Raw genomic sequence first — 19,682 nt, forward strand, 5'->3', positions numbered from 1 at the left:
TTCTCTGCAACAGTCACAGAATTCATTCCAACGGCAATGGTACAAAGATTTTGTTGCTGGCCTTCTGGCCAGAAGCAAAATCTCGGTAACCTCACCTGGGTGGTCCCAATCCTTGTATCTCAGTCTTTCAGAAACCAAGCATGAAGTTTGAGCGTTTTGACCTTTGGATGGAGAACCCGACCCTCCTCTCGTGAGAGAAGGTCCTCTCTTTTTGGAAGACGTTTTGGAGGACAGATGGACATCTCCAGAAGGTCCGGGTACCACGTCCTCCTGGCCCAATCCGGGGCAATGAGGATCATGTGTTTCTCAAACTTTCTCAACCTCCTGATCAATTGCGGAATGAAGGGGACTGGAGGAAAGGAGTACAGGAGTGGAAATTCCCAGTGCACCACAAACGCGTCTCCTAAAGCTCCTCTTGGGGGAAATTCCCTGGAGCAGTTCCGGTTGACACTGGTCATAAACAGATCCACTTGAGGGATTCCCCAAAGGGTGAAGATCTCTTGAATGACTTCCTGAGCTACTTCCCACTCGTGGGAGACTGTGCTCTGCCTGCTCAGAGCATCCACCGCCGTGTTCTCCTCTCCGGCTAGGTGAACTGCTGATAGGGAGATTCCTTCTTGTATTGCCCAGTACCAGAGCTGCATTGCCGCTCTGCACAGTGGTAGTGACCCTACACCGCCTCTCTAGTTGAGGTCGTACATGGCCACTGTGTTGCCCGTCATTATCAGGACATTGTATTGTATTGTATTGTTTATTTATAGAGTGCACCGGGCCGTTAGGCAACTGGAAGCTTGTGGAAATCTTAAGTTACAAGTTACATAAATATATTAAAATTCTTAGGTTGCAGTTACAATTTTGTTATTACATGAGCATTTTACAGTTTCTTATACTTTGGGGATCTAAAGTTACCGTTACATAGATATCTTACATTTCTTATGATACCGTTACAGGTTATCGTTGCATAAAAATTTACATTTCTTATACTTCTGTTGCCGGCATATCTTACAAATGACATACAGGATATCAATATATATTTACAATTGTCGGTAGCATGGCAGGGAAAAGGGTAGGGCAGGGGGGGAGAGGAGAGGTGTCAGGGAGACAGGTCTTTCAGACGAGATGTGTCAGCAATCGTTGGTTTGTAGCCAAAGTTTAACATTAGATTTGAATATATGAAAGGAGGGAATGGCTCTGAGTGGATCTGGGATAGAGTTCCATAGATTAGCAGCCATTACTGGGAAGCTTGAGCCTCCAGTTCTTTTCAACTTGAATTTAGGGATTTTGATGCTATTGGATTGGGCATTTCTAATGTGGCATTCAGATGTGTGCTTGGTGAATTTCTCAATGAGGTATGCTGGAGCTTTGTTGTTAAGACAGTTGTGTGTAATGGTCGATGTTTTGAACTTGATGCGGTCATTGATGGTCAGCCAGTTAGCCGTTCTTCTATGGTCAGATATATGTTGTACTTTAGGAATGCGTAGTGCTGTTCTGAGGGCGTTGTTTTGCAAGGTTTGGAGTTTATGGGTGTTGTGTTTGCTGGTGCCTAGGTAGAGCGTGTTACAATAGTCTAATTTCGAGAGGATGAGAGCTTGTGCGATGGTGATGCAACTGTCCATGGATAGAAATGGTTTACATGCGTGAATTAGCTTGCAATTATAGCTGGTTGCTGAGGCTGTGGCATTAACTTGCTTGTTGAGGTTAAGAGCAGAGTCTAAGTAGAATCCTAAGGTTTTGACTTCCTTGGCTACTTTTATTATGATACCATCAATGGTGAAGGATTTGTATAGGTGGGATAGTTTGTTTAGTATACTGGAGGAGCCAATGATTGCTTTATAAAGAATACTTTATGATCTACCAGGTCGAATGTGGCTGATAGGTCTAGGAGTAGGAGAGTGGATGTGTACCGTACAGAGGGCAGGAAGGCCTTCAGCGCTAGTCTGATTGCCTTCAGCGGCAAAAGATTGATATGTAGTTTGGACTCTGATGGAGACAAATGACCGCTGACGGATCGTTGGTGTGGGCTCCCCACCCCGTGAGTGAGGCGTCCGTCACTACTGTAATCTCCGGCCATGTTGCCAAATGTTCCCTTCAGAATGTTGTCCTTGCAGGCCCACCACAGAAGATCCTGTGTGACCCTGCTTGGAATCTGAAGTAGGCTCGACATCTTTCCAGAGAACTAGGACAATTGAGTTTTGAGGGTCCATTGAAGAGATCTCATTCTCAGGCGAGCCTCTGTCACCAGAAAAATGCAGGATGTCATGAGGCCGAGCAACCTCAAAAAATCAAAGGCCGGGAGAGACTGGGCGTTCTGAAATTTGGTAACCATCTGAAGAAAGTCTTGAGCCCTCACCTCAGGTGGCGAGCTCTTTCCCATGGAAGTATCCAGTACAGCTCAGATGAATTGGAGTTTCTGAGAAGGTGTCATATGGGACTTCTTGTAAATGAGGGATAAGCCCAGTCTGTGTAGAGAGTAGCAGGTGATGTTGAGATGATCCAGGGCTTGTTCAGGAGAAAGCGCCCTGATCAGCTAATCGTCCAGCTAGGGGTAGATGTGAATCCCACCTCTCCTTAGACTCGCTGCCACCGCTGCCATCAGTTTGGTAAAAACCCTCTGGGCGGAGGTCAGCCCGAATGGCAGAACTAAAAAGTGATAATGAGAACAGCCAGCTGCGAACCTCAGGTGTTGTCTGTGCTTGAGATGGATTGGCACATGAAAATAAGCATCCTGAAGGTCCAGTGACACCAACCAATCCTGGAGTTGGAGGGCCTGAAGTATCTGAGAAAGTATGACCATCTTGAACTTGCCCTTCCTGAGGAACTTGTTTAAGTATCTCAAGTCTAAGATGGGTCTCAATCCTCTGTCCTTCATGGGTATTAGAAAATATGGGGAATAACATCCCTTGTTCTTCTCCGCTATAGGCACTGGTTCTATAGAGCCTTTCTCTAGCATGGTTAAAATAACCTGCACAAGGGGCGGATCTGGAATCCTGAAAGAGTGGTTCCCCAGTGCATTGTTACGAGGTCTCCTTATAAAAGGAAGGCAGTAACCGTGGGCTACGGTTTCTAAAGCCCAAGAATCCAAAGTAATGTCTCGCCACTCTTCTAGATGCTGAGACAGACTGCCCGCCCCACTGGTGAACTGTGACTGAAGACCTCAAAGAGTTTTTGAGGCAGCTGATGCAGCGGCAGATGGTAAGGAAGATGCTGCCTGAGCTGGCTTTGCAACGTTTCCTCGTCCACCACGTGGAAATCTTCTTTGGCCCCTTTCACTGGCCATTCTTCTCGCCCTTCCAACTGAGAAGTAGTAGCGAAAAGATCTACCCCTTCAAGGTTGTCCACTAGGTCGAAAAGGCTGAGGTCGCCTAATAGCGGTGCCTAAAGATTTGGCTGCCGCCTTCGAGGTCTGCAACTTCTTAAGACTCTCGTCAGTCTTGTTGTCAAAAAGGTGAGACCCATCAAAAGGAATGTTGAGTGGTCTGGATTGCACATCCAGTGCAAAACCTGACTTCTGCAACTACGTAAACCTGCGCTTAACGTTGCTGGTAGCCATGGCTCTGCTTATGCTATCGGCAGAATCTAAACCTGACTGAAGAGACTTGCACATGGCTTCTTTGCCGTCTCTAACTATGGCTAAAAAGTTGTCTCATTCATCCCCCTCGGGAATGTGCTCTGACACAATGGAAAGAAAGTCCCATAGAGTGAACGTAAACTTTGCGAGGGCACATGTGGAGTTGGCAGATTTGAGTGCCATACGCCCTGCGGAAAATGCCTTCCATGCCCATCCATCTACTAGTTTGTTGTCCCTATCAGGGGTGATGGTAGTGTACAATGGGGTGTTTCAACAGGTACTCAGGGACACTACTGGAAGGGCAGTACTTCTTGGTGAACTTCTTATTAACCGCTGGATTGGTCTCTGAGGTCTCCCAATTCGTTGCCACCCATTTCTGCACGGCAATGTGGAATGGTAGTATGGGATCCGGCTGTAGACCCTTATCTAAGATGTAAGCTCATCTTGTTCGTACGTCAATGAGGGTCTACTCCAACCCATGTAGTCCACTACATTTGACATGAGTTGCCTGTAGGGCACATCGGCATGGTCCCCGGCATCTGATTTCCCAAACTCCAATTCAGGTGAGGTATCCACCCCACTTACAGTCTGCAGGTTGTCATAGACGTCCTTCATCCTGGATAAAACTCTCAGGTAAATCAGGCGTACCATATTGTAGGCCAAATGGGGCCTCTTCGTCAGACTGCACTTCCTCTTCATAGATGGGAGAAAGAAACTTAAAATAGTCTTTCCTTGGTAGTGGAACATATGTTTTCTCAGGAATAATGTTTTCGAAACCTTTTTTTTTTTAATCAGCGCCATTAGTTTATCTGGGGCGCTCGGCGTCGATGGCGCAGCTGGCCATGATGGGACACCCCTAAGAATGACTCCCTTCTCCTGGTGCACTGGCTCTGTCTTTATCTCTTTCCCATCCATCTTTTGCTCTAGGTTCTTATTCAACAAAGAGAATGGTCAGGAGAATGGCTCCCTTCGCCTGACCCACCTTGCACAGTCTTGTGGGTTACCTACGGATATTATTTGATAATAAACCTCAAATGTCTCTTCACTTCTTCCCAAGGGCTTTTGAAAGTTGTGTCACAATTCCAGAAATTCTTCCCTGTATTACGACGTTATGAAAATTATCTCCAGATAGCTCTTGTTGTCTAAGATCCTCTTTAATCTTACTCGGATTAGCACTGTCAGGAGGGAGATTCCTCCCGATGCACTTTTGTTTTTTAGATTTCCCCCTCAGGTCTTATGCAGCACTTTCGTAGATCTGCTATGCTAAGCACATTTATTGCACTGCAGCATTTTTAGGACAGACATGGTAGTCAACCTACCACATCAAGGATCCCCGTTCCGAGCATCCCCACAACTGTAAACAGGTGCACGCCTCAATAAGCACTGAATCTCAGATCGTTTCTTTAACATCATCACCAACTCAAAAAGGAGCCTACCAATTTCTGCCTTTATCCAGGCGGCGTCTTGTAGCACATACCCTTCTCTTGTGCCCGCCACAGCTTAGATGGGTTTTGAGTCCCCCTGCTTTGATATTGTCTGCCACACCATCCTTTGTCCTCCCCACCTCGCCACAAGATGGAGTAGGCCTCCGTAGCCTGGCTACCCTTCTGGCACAGCGACACAGAGAACATCCACGGCCCATCTACTTCCCTAATGTGCATCTCAGAGTGCATGCACCGAAGCGTCACTGACTGTACTGATGTCTGTCATATCTCTCACCCGCCTAAACAGTCCAAAGGAGGCCACTGCAGTTTCGGTTCCACACCAGCAACGTCCCATTGCACCAGAGCCTCTAGGTTCACACTATCTGGGGGAAGGTGTCCCACACTACCAGCCGATATGAGGCTTTCAGTTTCTAAAAAAAAAAGCGTCTTTTGTGGAAAACCATTAGAGACAGTGAAGCCGACCTAGAAGGCTGCCATTTTTGTCCACACCCACTAGTGGCCTCCTGGGACATTTATTAACTGCCAGAGAAGGAGCTATTTCTTTCAAAAAGGTTGCAAAAGATGGAGTACTGGGAATATGCCCTGTTGCATATGAACGTACTAGTGTCGTAGTCTAGGAGATTTCTGGTGACACATTTTAGAATGGGACCACTTGATCTTTTGTGAACACATGTTTTAGTGTTTTTAGCACGTGGGTTGCAGGGAATAGGTTTCTTCCCTTAATAACTGATGGTATCACCATATACATGGGTGAATTCAAGACCATGTTTAACAGTTATGTGGAGTACATCGAATCAAGGGGATCCCCTTTTTATATGCACATGTTATTTTAACAATAAGGTTGAGTGAACCCTAAGGTTGGCCCGGGTTATTTATTTTATTGTGAATTTCTAACGTGCTTAATACCAGCAAGTGGTTTCTAAGTGCAGGTTTGGGATTTGACCCTGTGTTGCACCGTGTTGTCTTGCTTCCAAGACAAACGTATTGCCCCTGAGCTATCCTTCCTCCCCGTTCCTCCCTGACTGTAACCGCTATTGTTCCTCGCTGAAGGTCTGGAGAACAGAAGCCAAAATATATTGGTATGGCTAGAATTCTGATGAATCTCATCCCTGCCTAACAGATAGGGTCAGGGCAGTCATTATATAAACTTTCTTCTACCTTGATTTTAGTGGAACTTTCTGCTGCTTTTGATTCTGTTGATCACCTTACTTTGAATTTTACTCTTTCCTCTTTGGGTATTTCTGGTTCCTCCCTTGCCTGGTTTAAATCATAGCTCTCTGGCTGCCCTTATTCTATCTCTTGGGAGAGCCAGCTCTCTCCCCCGCACACTCTTCTTTATGGTGTTCCCTGAGGCTCTGTCCTTGGCCCTCTCTTTTTCTCATTATACACTATCCCTGTATCTTCTCTAATTTCTTCATTCAATCTCTCCTGTCATTTCTATGCCAATGACTCGCAAATCTTCTCTTTCTCTGAGTTCCCTGAGTCTCTTCACTATAAAGATTCTGCTTGTCTTTCCTCCATCCAGTCTTGGATGGCCTCTCACTTTCTTCATCTCAATCCAACAAAAATGTAAGTTTGCTTTCCTTCCTCTACCCATCTCCTCTTTCTCGTCTTCCTCTCTTCTTTTCCCCCTTCTCAGCTCCCTTTTTCCCCTTCTGCCTGGAACTTAGGGGTTCTTTTTGATTCTTCTCTTTCTTTTTCCTCTCATATTTCTCTTACTGCTCGTAACTGTTGCTTTCTCCTCTTTGATCTTCATCATGCTCCCCCTTTTCTTTATTTTCACGCCCCAAACTCCTTATCTTTGCTCAAATTTTTTCTCGTATTGATTATTGTTCTTCTATTTTGATTGGTCTACCTGCTACTAGTCTTGCCCCTGTCCGCTCTATTTATAATTCGGCTATCCGTCTACTCTTGGAACTATCCCCCATTCTCCCATTTCCTCTGCTCTTTCTACAGCTGCTGTTCTTTCCTTTGAGTCCCTTTTTTTGTTGTTGAATTTTCTTTCTATTGGATTTAAATGACTCCATGCTCTCGGTCACCCTTATCTTGCTTTTCTGGTTTCTTTTCACTCCACTTATCGTTTAGTTGTCCCCAAACCTCCTTGTGCATCTTGTTTTTGTGCCTTTTCACTTCTTGCTACATTCCATTAGAATTCTCTCCTTCTTTCAATCTGTTCTTCTCCTACCTACTGTTTCTCCAATACTCGCTTAAAGTCCTATCTTTTATCCTAGCCCTCTGCCTTGTGATCATTTGTCATTTGTTTTCCATATCTTCATTGTTTGATTGAACAGTTTTTTGTTCCTTTAATTGTATTGGTGCTTTGCGAAAGCACGGTGTAAATAAAAATAAATTAAATGAAAATGTATGCTCCAATCATGATTTCAATATACAGTAAATTCATTGCCCTTGTTAGATTTACAGATTACATCTGCTAAGTTTCTTTTACCTCTCAACCTTCGGTAGGCTTGATGAGTTCTAGTCATTTAACCATATTACTGCATTCAAATTCCTTCTACTGTTCTGAGAGGTCCATCAGAAGGAATATATGGATCATCATACAATTTTGAAATTCTCTTCAGGACCTCAAAAGTGATTCCAGGAGAGATTGTATATATGATCTGTCCTCCATAAAATTACAAACAATGACTGTCTCTTCTAATCTTCTATCTAACAAAACAACTACAACTCAATGCCGGTGAGGGGGAGACAACTGCATCGTTGTTTTCCTTTTGACCTCCATAGGAGATGTGAAAGGAAGCTCTGAGCGAAGCCCCTTTTTACTTTACATCATGACTAACAACCAGCAGAGATGTGAAAAGAAGCTCTGGGCGAGCCCCTTTTTTCTTTCTATCATGGCCAATAACCAGAAGATGTGAAAGGAAGCTGTGAGAGGAGCCCCTTCTTACTTTACATGATGGCCAATAACCAGAAGAGATGTGAAAGGAAGCTATGGGTGGAGCCCCTTGTTACTTTACATCATGGCCAATAACCAGAGGAGGTGTGAGGACAGAGGCTGGCAGCATAGGATGGTGGTGGAGTTAAGTTTGGGGTAATGTTTGTAAATTAAGGGTACGCTGGCTGCTGAGTGGGGGTGGGAAGTCAGAAGAAATTGCATCCCAGTCAAAAACCTGTCAAGCTTTTGAGCTGGTAAGGTGGGTGAAAAAAGAAGATTTTGTTTTTGTGGGTGAGAGAGCTGCATTGAATTCTATGGATGGGCAAGTGAATTAGTGGTGAGCAAACTGGCTCTATGACGAGTGTCACCCACTGAAAGCGGGTGAGTTGACAGGCATGTAGTCAATTGGTGGAGAGAGAACTCTGGCTTATACTGCTAAATGATGGTTGCTTTCTCTGCTATTTGATTTAAACATGTTTCATTGAAGAATACTACCTGGATGGGAACCCCCTCTTTGCATTAGACATTTACACTTTGGTAAAACTGTAACTGACACGTTTTTTTCAAAAGCTGCAAATAATTTTATATATTGGCCTAGTGAGTCCTGTATGCATTTGTGTAATACTAGCAGGTTACGTAGAGCTTACTCACTTGCTCTGGGTCAGATCAACAACGATGAGGTCTTTCTCTAGCAGCACCGCTACAGCGTACGGCTCCTGGAATTCTGCAAGGAGAGGAAAAATCAAAAACAGTCAGATGCAATCATATTTCATGATTTGCCAGATGCATAGTTATCTGCAGCATCATCTCTGATCCCAAAAAAACAAACTTTGTGATTCACACATTTAGGTAATCGTTTTATGGGATATAAAACTACACACTACCGTACTGAAAAACATTTTTAAAAACCACAAGCCACGTCTTTTCCTTTGTGAAGAGGAATGTGGACCTCTTTGTTTTTAAATATTCTCCTTATATTTGAAAGGACATGACCGTGTCTATTTTTAGGGGGTACAGCAGCCACAATGGGGTTTGAGCTGCACTGGGATTACCTGGGCTCTGGCCTCTGAATGCTGTGCATAGGGCAGATCCCCCGGGGAAGCTCAGGTTGGCAGAGGGGGAAATTGGGCCTGGTATCTCACTGTTTATTCTCAAAAATAAGTTTTCTCTATAGGAATTATTGAAAGAATATGAAGTAGGAACAACATATTACCTCTTAAAAAAAGCCACACAAAAAAATGTATACCTGTAGGTCATAGAACTCTATTACAGATATGATGAAATTATTTTACCTGCACCAGATGCGAAATCTATTCCAACTGCAGCGGTATAGGGATTTATTTGCTGGTCTTCTTGCCAAAAGCAACACTTCCATTACGTCTTCCAGAAGGTTCCTATCTTTATATCTCACCCTTTCAGACACGAGGCGTGAAGATTGGGAGTCCTGATCTCTGGGTGAAAAATGCAACCCTCCTCTTGTGAGATTAGGTACTCTCTTTGGGGAAGACGAATTGGAGGGCAGATGGCCATCTCTAGGTTTGGTTACCACGTTCTCCTGGACCAATCTGGAGCAATCAGGATCATAGTTTTGCGGAACATCCTCAACTTCCTTATAAGGTGAGGAATGACTGGGACTGGTGGAAACGCATACAGGAGTGGAAATTCCCAGTCCGCTACGAACACGTCCCCTAGAGCTCCTCTTTAGGGAAAGTCCCTGCAGCAGAACAGCTTGTACTTCCGGTTGACACTGGTCGCAAACAGATCCACTTGAGGGGTTCCCCAAAGGACGAAGATCTCTTGAAGTAATTCCTGAGCTAGTTCCCACTCGTGGGAGATCATGCTCTGCCTGCTCAGAGAGTCCGCTGCCATGTTCTTTTCTCCGGCTAGATGAACTGCCAGAATAATTATTCCTTCTCTTAGTGCCCAGAACCAGAGCTGCATTGCCTCTCTGCACAGGGGCAGTGACCCTACGTCCCCTCTCTTGTTGAGGTAGTGCACAGCCACTGTTTTGTCCGTTATTATCAGGACACTTTTCCCCCTTATTGAGGGCAGGAAGGCCACCAGCGCAAGCCTGATCGCCCTCAGCTCTTAAAGGTTAATATGGAGACTGGACTCCGACTGAGACCAGTGTCCGCTTAATGAAAGATCTTTCATGTGCGCTCCCCATCCTGTGAGGGAGGCATCTGTCACAACTGTGTCTCCTGGCCATGGTTGCCAAAAAGGTTCTCCTTTCATCACATTCGCTCGGCTGGCCCACCACAGGAGATTGTGGGCGACCTTTGTTTGGACCTGGAGAAGGTCCATCATTCTGCTACAGAATCAAGGGGTCTGAGAGCCTATTGAAGGGATATCATTCTCCGATGGGCTTTGGCACCAGGAAAATTCAGGATGCCTTAAGGCTGAGCAACCTTAGGAAGTCGTAGGCCAGAAAACCTTGGGTACTCTTTGGACCATCTGCAAAAGATGTTGAGCCCTTAGCTCGGGTGGCAAAGTTTTTCCTGAGGACCGCTCCAATGAATTGAAGCGTCTGAGAAGGTGTCAAATGGGACTTCTTGAAGTTCAGGGAGAAACCCAGTTCGTGGAAGAAGTGGCAGGTGCACCTGAGATGACTCTGCCACTGCCCTGGAGAAACAGCTCTGATCAACTAGTCGTCCAGGTAGGGGTAGATGTGAATCCCCTCCCTCCTTAGTCTTGCTGCCACCACTGCCATCAGCTTGGTGAAAACTCCTGGGGATGAGGTGAGCCCGAATGGCAGAACTCTAAACTGATGAGAACCGCCAACCATGAACATCGGGTCATTTCTCTGCTTCTGATGTATCAGCACATGAAAGTAAGCATCCTGAAGGTCTGATGACAACAACCAATCCTGGAGCTGAAGGGCCTGAAGGACCTGCAAAAGAGTTACCATCTTGAACTTGTCCTTCCTGAGGAACTTGTTCAAGCATCTCAAGTACAAGATGGGGCAATCCTCCATCCTTCTTGGGTATTAAAATGTAAGGAGGGTACCAACCTTGGTTCCTCTCTGCTACAGGTACCGATTCTATAGCACCTTTTTCCAATAGGGTGAGAATCTCCTATTGGAGGAGTGGATCTAAAACCAAGGTTGATCTTGCTGTTGGTGGGCAATCGGGAGGTCTTTTTAGGAATGGGAGACAGTAACCGTCTGCTACTGTTTGTGGCACCCATGCATCTGAAGTTATGCTTCGCCAACTCCGGTCATGGTGTGACAGTTTGCTTCCTACCACAGATTTCTTGGTGAGGGAGTCATTTTGCTGTTCCACCTGCAGCTGAGAGTAACTCTGCGGGTGTTGAACGGGGAGTCCTTCCTCCTCTACCTCTTCCACGTAAGGGTCTTCTTTGATCTCTTTGTGAAAATTGACCTCTTCCTCTATATATGGAGGAATAGAAACGAAAAGAACAACCTCTTCATCCTTGACCCATAAATTGAGGTTGTCTTATTGCCGCCCCTAAAGATTTTGCTGCAGCCCTAGAAGCTTGCCGTTTTTCCAGACTGCTATCAGCCTTCTCAACAAACAGAAGTACCGTCAAATGGCATATCTAGCAGACGTGCCTGGACTTCTGCTGAAAATCCAGATTTTCTCAGCCAAGACATGCCCCTAAGTACTATGCTGCCAGCCATGGATCTACTGACCGAGTCCACTGTATCCAGACTAGATGGTGAGTGATCAAGTAGAAGGCAAGTCAGAGTTTGATAAACTTTTGCACAAATTCCGGGAAAGAGGGTATCCTGACCAACATTTAGAGGCAGCTGTAAATAAGACAGCCAGACAGACAAGATCCACGCTGTTACAAACCAGACCTAAAAGAACCACTCCACGACTAGTATTTGTCTCCAAGTTCTCCATACAGAGCACTAAAGTTAAGCAGATCATCGACAGGCATTGGGACAACCCGAGGAATGATAGAACAAAGCATCTCTTTCCAGAACTACCAGTTTTTGCATAACAAAGGAGTGAGAACATGTTAGTGAGCACTAGGTGTCACGAATCACACATCATCAGGACAGAGAGGAAAGGTACCTACCCGTATCTGAACTGTGGTAATTGCAACAGCGTGACCAAAGGTCCATATGTCTTTCCCCCACACACAGGAGAACGGATCAGACTTTCTATGTGCACTACTGAAAATGTCATCTATTGTATAACGTGCCCTTGCGGTATCTATTATGTGGGGGAAACTAAAAGAAAAGAGTCAGATGGAATGAACATAAGTCCTGCATACGTACCAAGAACATTAATTCATCGGTGGCACAGCAATTTGATGAACATGGGCACACAATCGCACAGATCAAGTTTCAGATCCTAGAAGTACTGAGCAGAAAAGGATTTCGAGGAGACATGAAAAGGAAAAAGAGCTCATTCTGGGTGCACAGACTGCAGTCCTTGGTACCCCAGGCGATGAACGAAGAGCTTAATTTACATTGTTTTCTGTAAACAAAGTCTAGGCAATCTGTTTTTATACAATGTACATGTTGTTCCCAAGTGTGGTTTGCGATTTGCCTGTCTACCTTTTAGATAATATTTTCTTTGTTGTATGCACGCAGTGTACATTGCACAGCATCACTCTTTCATTTCCTTATTCACCTGTCAGTATTGTACTGACCTGGACTAGCTACACTATACTTATGCAAAGATGTCCCCATTGTGGGTCTTTGGTTTGTCTCTGTATTGGTGCATCTTGTGACTGCTTGCAGTGGGTGTATCTCGTCCTGGGGTTCCCTCTTCTTAGTTATCATGGTTTATATGGTTATTCGCGTTGGAAGAGTTTGGGGTTTGGTCATGCCGGATAGAGATGTAGTGAACACACTAGTCGGCCAGTTAACGTTTGAAGCTTGTGATGTCATAGAGTTTGATTGGAACATTGAAGGCTATTATGCATTGACACGAAAACAGCTGCTATGCAGCACCACGTTATGATCTGAATGCAGGTTTTCATTATTATATCTTTGAATTCATCTTTTTTTCTTTAATGATTTAATATGCGCTACTGGCACTTGTATAGACAGCCTATGGGACCTCGTTATGCTACATCATCTGACATTGGACATGCTACAGGCATTAGTATAGACAGCCGTAGGGGCATACATGTGCTGAATCATCCAATACAGGATTGACACAGTCTTTGATTTTGTGACACGTGACCTGCATGTCACATTACTTTTTTGTTCCTTTTTTAGTATCAGTATGGCAGAGAGTCAGACAAAGGAGAGCAGAGGACACGTTATGCAGCATGGATAGATACCCAGGTTTGAGGATATCTGGACTAGGGAAGCAAAGACACGCTCTTAATAGGAAACTTTATCTTGTCAGGTTCAGTAGGTAATCTCGGAATTAATCAGGCATTTTGCATTGGCTGCAGTTTGTGAGATGTATGTGGACTTTAAACACATTCCATTTTTTAGGGTGCAGCATCTATTTCTGAAATTGGGAAGATCATTGGCACACACAGGCACCCTTATCATTGCATGAGCCAGCTTTGCCAGGTCAGAGGGATTACTTTATTTGTGATATTTTCCTAACGGTTGGTTGGCCACCTCTTTGGATGTTATTTATTGCACATGGAAGAATTATGGATATAACTTTAAGTGTGAATGTTCAACCTGGGACAAACATGTGTTGGTGATTTGTCATGATTTCTCTTTTTTCCCCTTTTTTGCTAATCTTGCATATATGTGTCGAATTGATCTGATAATATTGTTGACTTGACAATTGAACCTACTGTATAATAATTGTGTGCACCACACACCCATTTTTGGGTGCTCTCACCATGTACCTCATTATGCTCATGACCGTGTTCTTCATGGACACTTTGTGCACATATTGCATCATGGGATGTTTCCTTTTCAGCCTTTTTCTTGAATCATGATGTTGATGCTTATTGATGGATGAAATGTACATAATTGTTCACCATTGATTGTCTATGTGGGCCCCAGCGACCGGTTTATAATGTTTATATACTGCATGTACAGCTACTAGCCCTGATGATGGACATTGCCCGAAATGCATTGGCAATATAGCATTTTTGCAGAGGCCGCACAAAATTGTAATTTTAACGCAAATATAGCTTGGACTTGTGTGAACAACAATTTTGGATGTCATTTTCTTTGAACTACAGCAAATAAATAACGGTTACATAGACTATCCTTGTTAATGTATTTCTAGCTGGTTGAGCTAGACCAAGGGTGTGCAACCCTCTCCTCTGGCTTTTTAGCCTAGGTCCACAACTCTTTTATAGATTCAATGCCCGGTGCAGAGGCATTCTTTACAGAGTATGCACCCCAAACCTGATTTACGAAATGTCAACTCACTAAGTTAACTGGGTACATGTACCTACAGTAAGCAGTGTCCACTCACCCACATTGTTTAAGAGGAGCTGGCTAGCCATTAGGAAAGGAATGCCTGGCTTTCGCTTTCTGCCTTCTGATCTTGAAACACAGATTTATTGGAATGAAACAATTTGAACAATCAATGAAAACGGGTAAACCTTCAGCTGGAATAATGAAACAACTATATTGGCAATCCAGAGCGCTTATATTGTGTGCTTTAGATCTAGTTTGTTCAGGCAGACTGAAAAGAACAAGTTACTCTCTTACCTGGTAACATTCTTTCGATGGGATGGTCCGACGACGGATTCCATATCTATGACAGTAATCACCACAGCTGTGCTGCTTCGGAAAATCTTTCAGCGTCTGCGTCCTGCATCGATGACATCAATACGCTGTCCTCGAGGGCCTCTGTCGAGCCGACGTCACCGGATGTTATAAGTAGGACGCACAACGCCCGTAGCCTCAGTTGTAGTTTTTTTCCCCCAGAACGTGTGGCAGCAATATTCTGCCAGTATGACCACAGAAAGCCTTGCGGAAACGTAAGCTGCAATCGCATAAGAAATTCTGTAGCGGGTAGGCAGGGAGGGAGCGATATGGAGTACGTCGTCGGACCATCCCATCAAAAGAACATTACCAGCTAAGAGAGTAACTTGTTCTTCGAGGCAATTGGGTCCTCCGACGTATTCCATATCTAGGACAGACTCCCAAAGCAGTACCAACTTATGGAGGAGGGAAAAAGAATTTAGAATAAAGAAATTTAGAATGCTCAATCAAATTGCAGAGTAAAGGACCGCCTTGCCAAAGGCCAGATGCTGTCCATGGATAGAATCTAGGGAGTAGTGTCGTACAAAAGTATGGACCGAAGCCCAAGTGGCTGCTTCACAGATGTTACGAATAGGAACACCCCTCTGCAGGGCAGTAGAGGCAGCCATACCCCTAGCAGAATGGGCCCGTAAGCCTACCGGGGGTCCCTACCCGCCAAGCGGTAACATTCAGAGATTGCCAAGATAATCTATCTAGACAAAGTCTGCTTAGTAACAGCTTGTCCCAAACGCCTTCCAGCGTAACCTAAAAGAGCTGATCATCCACCCTGACCCGGGACATGCGTGAAATGTAGAAACTTAAAGCTCTCCTAGGATCTAACCTATGGAGCCTCTCCTCGTCCTAACCAGAATGCGGAGGAGGATAAAATGCCGGAAGAACGACTAACTCACTCACTCTGCGAGCGGAAATGACTGCAACTAAAATACCGTTTTCAGGGTTAACAGTCTCAAAGGACAAGAATGTAAAGGCTCAAATGGAGCACCCATTAGAAACTTGAGAACAAGGTTCAAATTCCAACCGAGCACGTGGAAAGGTGACGGAGGGAACACATTAGTGAGCCCTTTCAGAAACTGAGAAATTAAAGGGATTTTAAAATAAGAACACTCCTCAGACGAGCGCTTAAATATGGACAGCGCCGCCAGGTAACCTTTAATGGTACCGACTTGCAAGCCCTTGTGGGCTAAAAATAGCAAAAAAGACAGAACCACAGGAATGTCACATGAAAGAGGATCCACATTCTTAACCCTGCACCAGTCGCAGAACTTTCTCCAACGGCAACGGTACAGGGACTTTGTTGCCGGCCGTCTGGCCGAAAGCAACACCTCCATCACGTCTTCAGGGAGGTCCCAATCTTTATACCTCAACCTTTCAGAAGCAAAGCGTGAAGGTTGAGGGATCTGACCTCTGGATGGAAAAATTGACCCCCCTCCCGTGAGAGCAGATCATCTCGGTAGGGAAGACGACGTGGAGGGCAGATGGATAAGTCGAGAAGGTCCGGGTATCGCGTCCTCTGGAAACATGCTGGAGCAATGAGGATCATCCAGGAACCGAATCGACCTAACTTCCACAGCACTTGCGGGATGACGGGGACTGGAGGAAACACGTACAGCAGTGAGAAGGACCACTCCACCACAAACGCGTCTCCTAAGGCTCTTCTTGGAGGAAATTCCCGCAAGCAGAACCTTTCGCACTTCCGGTTGACACTGGAGGTGAAGAGATCCACTTGAGGGGTCCCCCAAGGGGCGAAGATCTCCAGGAGAATCTCCTGAGCCAGCTCCCACTCGTGAGAGACCATGCTCTGCCAGCTCAGAGTGTTCGCCGTCTCGTTTTCGTCTCCGGCCAGATGAACTGCTGAGATTGAAATTCCCTGCTGGGTGGCCCAGAACCAGAGCTGCATCGCCTCCCTGCATAGAGGAAGTGACCCTGTCCCCCCTTTTTGTTGAGGTAGTGCATGGCCACCATGTTGTCTGTCAGAATGAGGACATTCTTTCCTCGTACAGTCGGCAGAAAAGCCTTCAGGGCAAGCCTGAGGGCCCTCAGCTCCAACAGATTGGTATGGAGTCTGGACTCCGAAGGAGACCAACGACCGCTGACTGTCAACTCGTTGGCATGAGCTCCCCAACCCGTAAGGGATTTGTCCGTCACGATCGTCACCTCTGGCCAGGGTAGCCAAAATGGAGCCCCCCTCATCAGAGCGCCTACGTCGGCCCACCACAGAAGGTCCTGAGTGACCGAGGGCGGCACCTGAATAGGGTCCGGCATCCTGCCGGAGGACTGTGACCACTGCATCTTGAGAGCCCATTGCAGCGATCTCATCCGCAACCGGGCCTCTGGCACCAGAAGAGTGCAGGATGCCATGAGGCCGAGCAACCTCAAGAACTCGTACGCCGGGAGACTCTGGGCACGTTGAAACTTGTGTACCATCTGCTGAATGTGAAGAGCCCTCACCTGGGGAGGAAAACACTGCCCCAGGGATGTGTCGAGCACTGCTCCGATGTACTGGAGCCGCTGAGTTGGCATCAAGTGGGACTTCTTTAAATTGAGGGAGAAGCCCAGCTTGTGAAGGGAGTGGCAGGTGACGGACAGATGATTGCAGGACTTGCTCGGGAGAGCGCGCCCTGATCAACCAATCGTCCAGGTAGGGGTAAACATGAATCCCCCCTTTCCTGAGATACGCTGCCACCACCACCACAAGCTTGGTGAAAGCCCTCGGGTGGAGGTCAATCCGAATGGCAGGACCCGAAACTGAAAGTGCCAGTCGCCAACCGCGAACCTCAGGTACTTCTTGTGCTTGGGATGGATCGGCACATGAAAGTAGACTCTCCGGGGAAGTCCTTGAGGTCGAGAGACACCAACCAGTCCTGAAGTTGAAGGGCCTGGAGGACTTGAGAGAGAGTAACCATCTTGAACTTGTCCTTCCTGAGGAGTTTGTTCAAACCGCGCAAGTCCATGATGGGTCGCAATCCCCTGTCTTTCTACGAAATCAAAATATAAGGGGAATACCATCCCTTGTTCCTCTCCGCTACAGGCACCAGTTCTATGGCGCCTTTCTCCAGCAGGGACTGAATTTCCTGCACAAGGAGTGGATCCGGACTCTTCAAAGAGAGATTCCCTGGTGGATTGTCGTGAGGCCTCTGCCGGAAATGAAGACAGTAGCCGTGGGCTATGATCTCCAGAACCCACACATCTGAAGTAATGGCAAAGCCATTCTACAAGATGCTGCGCCAGCCTTCCCCCAACCGGCAAACCATGGGACATGGCCTCATGACTTAGCTGAAGCGGCATTGCCTGGGGGTAAAGAGGCAACTGCCCGAGTGTCCTTGGCACCTCGAGTACCCTGTTTTCCACCTCTGGCATTCCTACGGTGGCCCCTTTGACTTGCAGCTCCTCTCGATCTACTAAAGGATGAGTAATATCGAAAGGAACCTCCCCTCCATTGCTGTCCCCTAGGATGAAAAGGCGGAGGTTGGCGAACTGCAGCGCTCAACGACTTTGCTGCAGCTTTGGAGGTTTGCAACCTCTCAAGGCTCTTGTCAGCCTTGCTGCCAAAAAGATGTTCACCATCAGAGGGCTTGTTGAGGAGCCGGGCTTGCACATCAGGAGCAAACCCCGACTTCCGCAAACACGCAAACCTGCGTATTACAGTGCTCGCCGCCATGGACCAGCTGACACAATCTGCCATATCCAGACCCGACTGAACAGACTCACACATGGCATACTTGCCATCCTGCACCCTTACAAGAAAACCATCCCGTTCCTCCCCTTCGGCAATATGATCAGCCGCTAACGAAATACAGTTCCACAGAGTGTGCCTGAAACGTGACAAGGCACACACAGAGTTGGCTGCCTGCAAAGCCATACCCCCTGAAGAAAACACTTTCTTCGTCCAGCCATCAAAACGCTTGTCGTCCGTATCAGGAGGGATGGTAGGGTACGACGCCTGCTTTGCTGGGGCCGTAGCCGCCTGCACCACCAAACTCTCGGGAGTGGGGTGCATGGTCAAGTAGCAGGGGTTGCTACTGGCAGGATGGTATTTTCACGGCAAAGACTTGCTCACTGCCGAAAGACTCTCCGGGGAAGTCCAAGCCACCGCCACCCTTCTCTGCAAGGCCATATAGAATGGCAGTACCAGGTCAGTTGGCGGACCTTAGTCGAGGATATTCGTCAGGTCATCCTGCAGAAAATCCACTGGTGGCGCAGACCACCCCAAGTATTCCACTACCCTCGACATAAGGCGCCGGTACGAGTACTCAGCCTTGGGTGCCAGGCTCAGACCTACAGAACTCCACCTCCGGAGAGGTGTCAATCCCACTGGCGTCGAGCAATGACTGTTTCGCTCACCTGGCTCCCACAGGGGCGTTGATCGGACCCGGACAGCTGCAGACTCCACCAACGTTATGCGTAGTGCAGAGTTGACAGACTGGACTGGCCCTCCTAATCTCGTCTGCTTGACCCGTAGAAGTATTCTCCTGCAAGTGTAGAGAGGAGTTTAGCCACCTGTGGATTCTAGCGATGGCCCCTGCTAATCACCTCCGAAATTCCCTTTCAGTAATCGCACCTTATATTCTTGAAGGATGAGCTCTCCATCCTGCGTGGATTGCAGGGGCGCGTAGATACCAGTTACTTCACTGGTTCGAAGGCGTTGGGAGAGTTCCGGATGAGTATTGACTCTGAGGTTCCTGGCGAGGACCGGTAAGTATACAGTTCATAGAGTTCAATATGTCCGATGTTCACTCTTGTCCCATTCCTATCTTATCTTGCAGCTGAGTCCGAGAGAAGTTGGTCTCGTGGCAGCTGATGGCGTGAAGGTAAGAGTCTGTATTACCCGACGCTGTCCGGTAAATGATGCATGTACTTAACCTGTTGTTTTCTCTATGTTTACAGGTGCGGCGTATGAGGATGTGGAGAGTTAAAGAATTATGCCTCCAGTGGTAAATCAGGTAAGTCTATGGTGGTAAAAGAGATTGTATTTGTAGGCTCTCTCGGCTCACCTTGTTGTTTCTTTTTGTCCCCTAGGTGCTGGAGCTCGGCGAAGAAATGATGGAGAGAGTGCTGAATCGAAAGATGCTGTGAGGACTGGTGAGTATGGCGCGGCGCTGCAGCTGG

General features: G+C 46.5%; 1 protein-coding gene across 6 annotated transcripts in view; it reads right to left on the reverse strand.

Moving 5' to 3' along the window:
* The window catches only part of STXBP5L (syntaxin binding protein 5L), a 3,950,894-nt gene that overhangs the window by 1,873,019 nt on the left and 2,058,193 nt on the right, over window positions 1-19,682 (reverse strand). For all 6 annotated transcript variants that reach the window (XM_069635832.1, XM_069635831.1, XM_069635829.1 and 3 more), the window contains exon 11: window positions 8,558-8,630. In XM_069635832.1, the coding sequence (XP_069491933.1) occupies window positions 8,558-8,630 (73 nt within the window). The remainder of the gene's footprint in view (window positions 1-8,557; window positions 8,631-19,682) is intronic.

The sequence above is a fragment of the Ambystoma mexicanum genome, chromosome 7p, assembly GCF_040938575.1.
Source record: "Ambystoma mexicanum isolate Mex_15411 chromosome 7p, UKY_AmexF1_1, whole genome shotgun sequence".
NCBI classification, from domain to species: Eukaryota; Metazoa; Chordata; class Amphibia; order Caudata; family Ambystomatidae; genus Ambystoma; species Ambystoma mexicanum.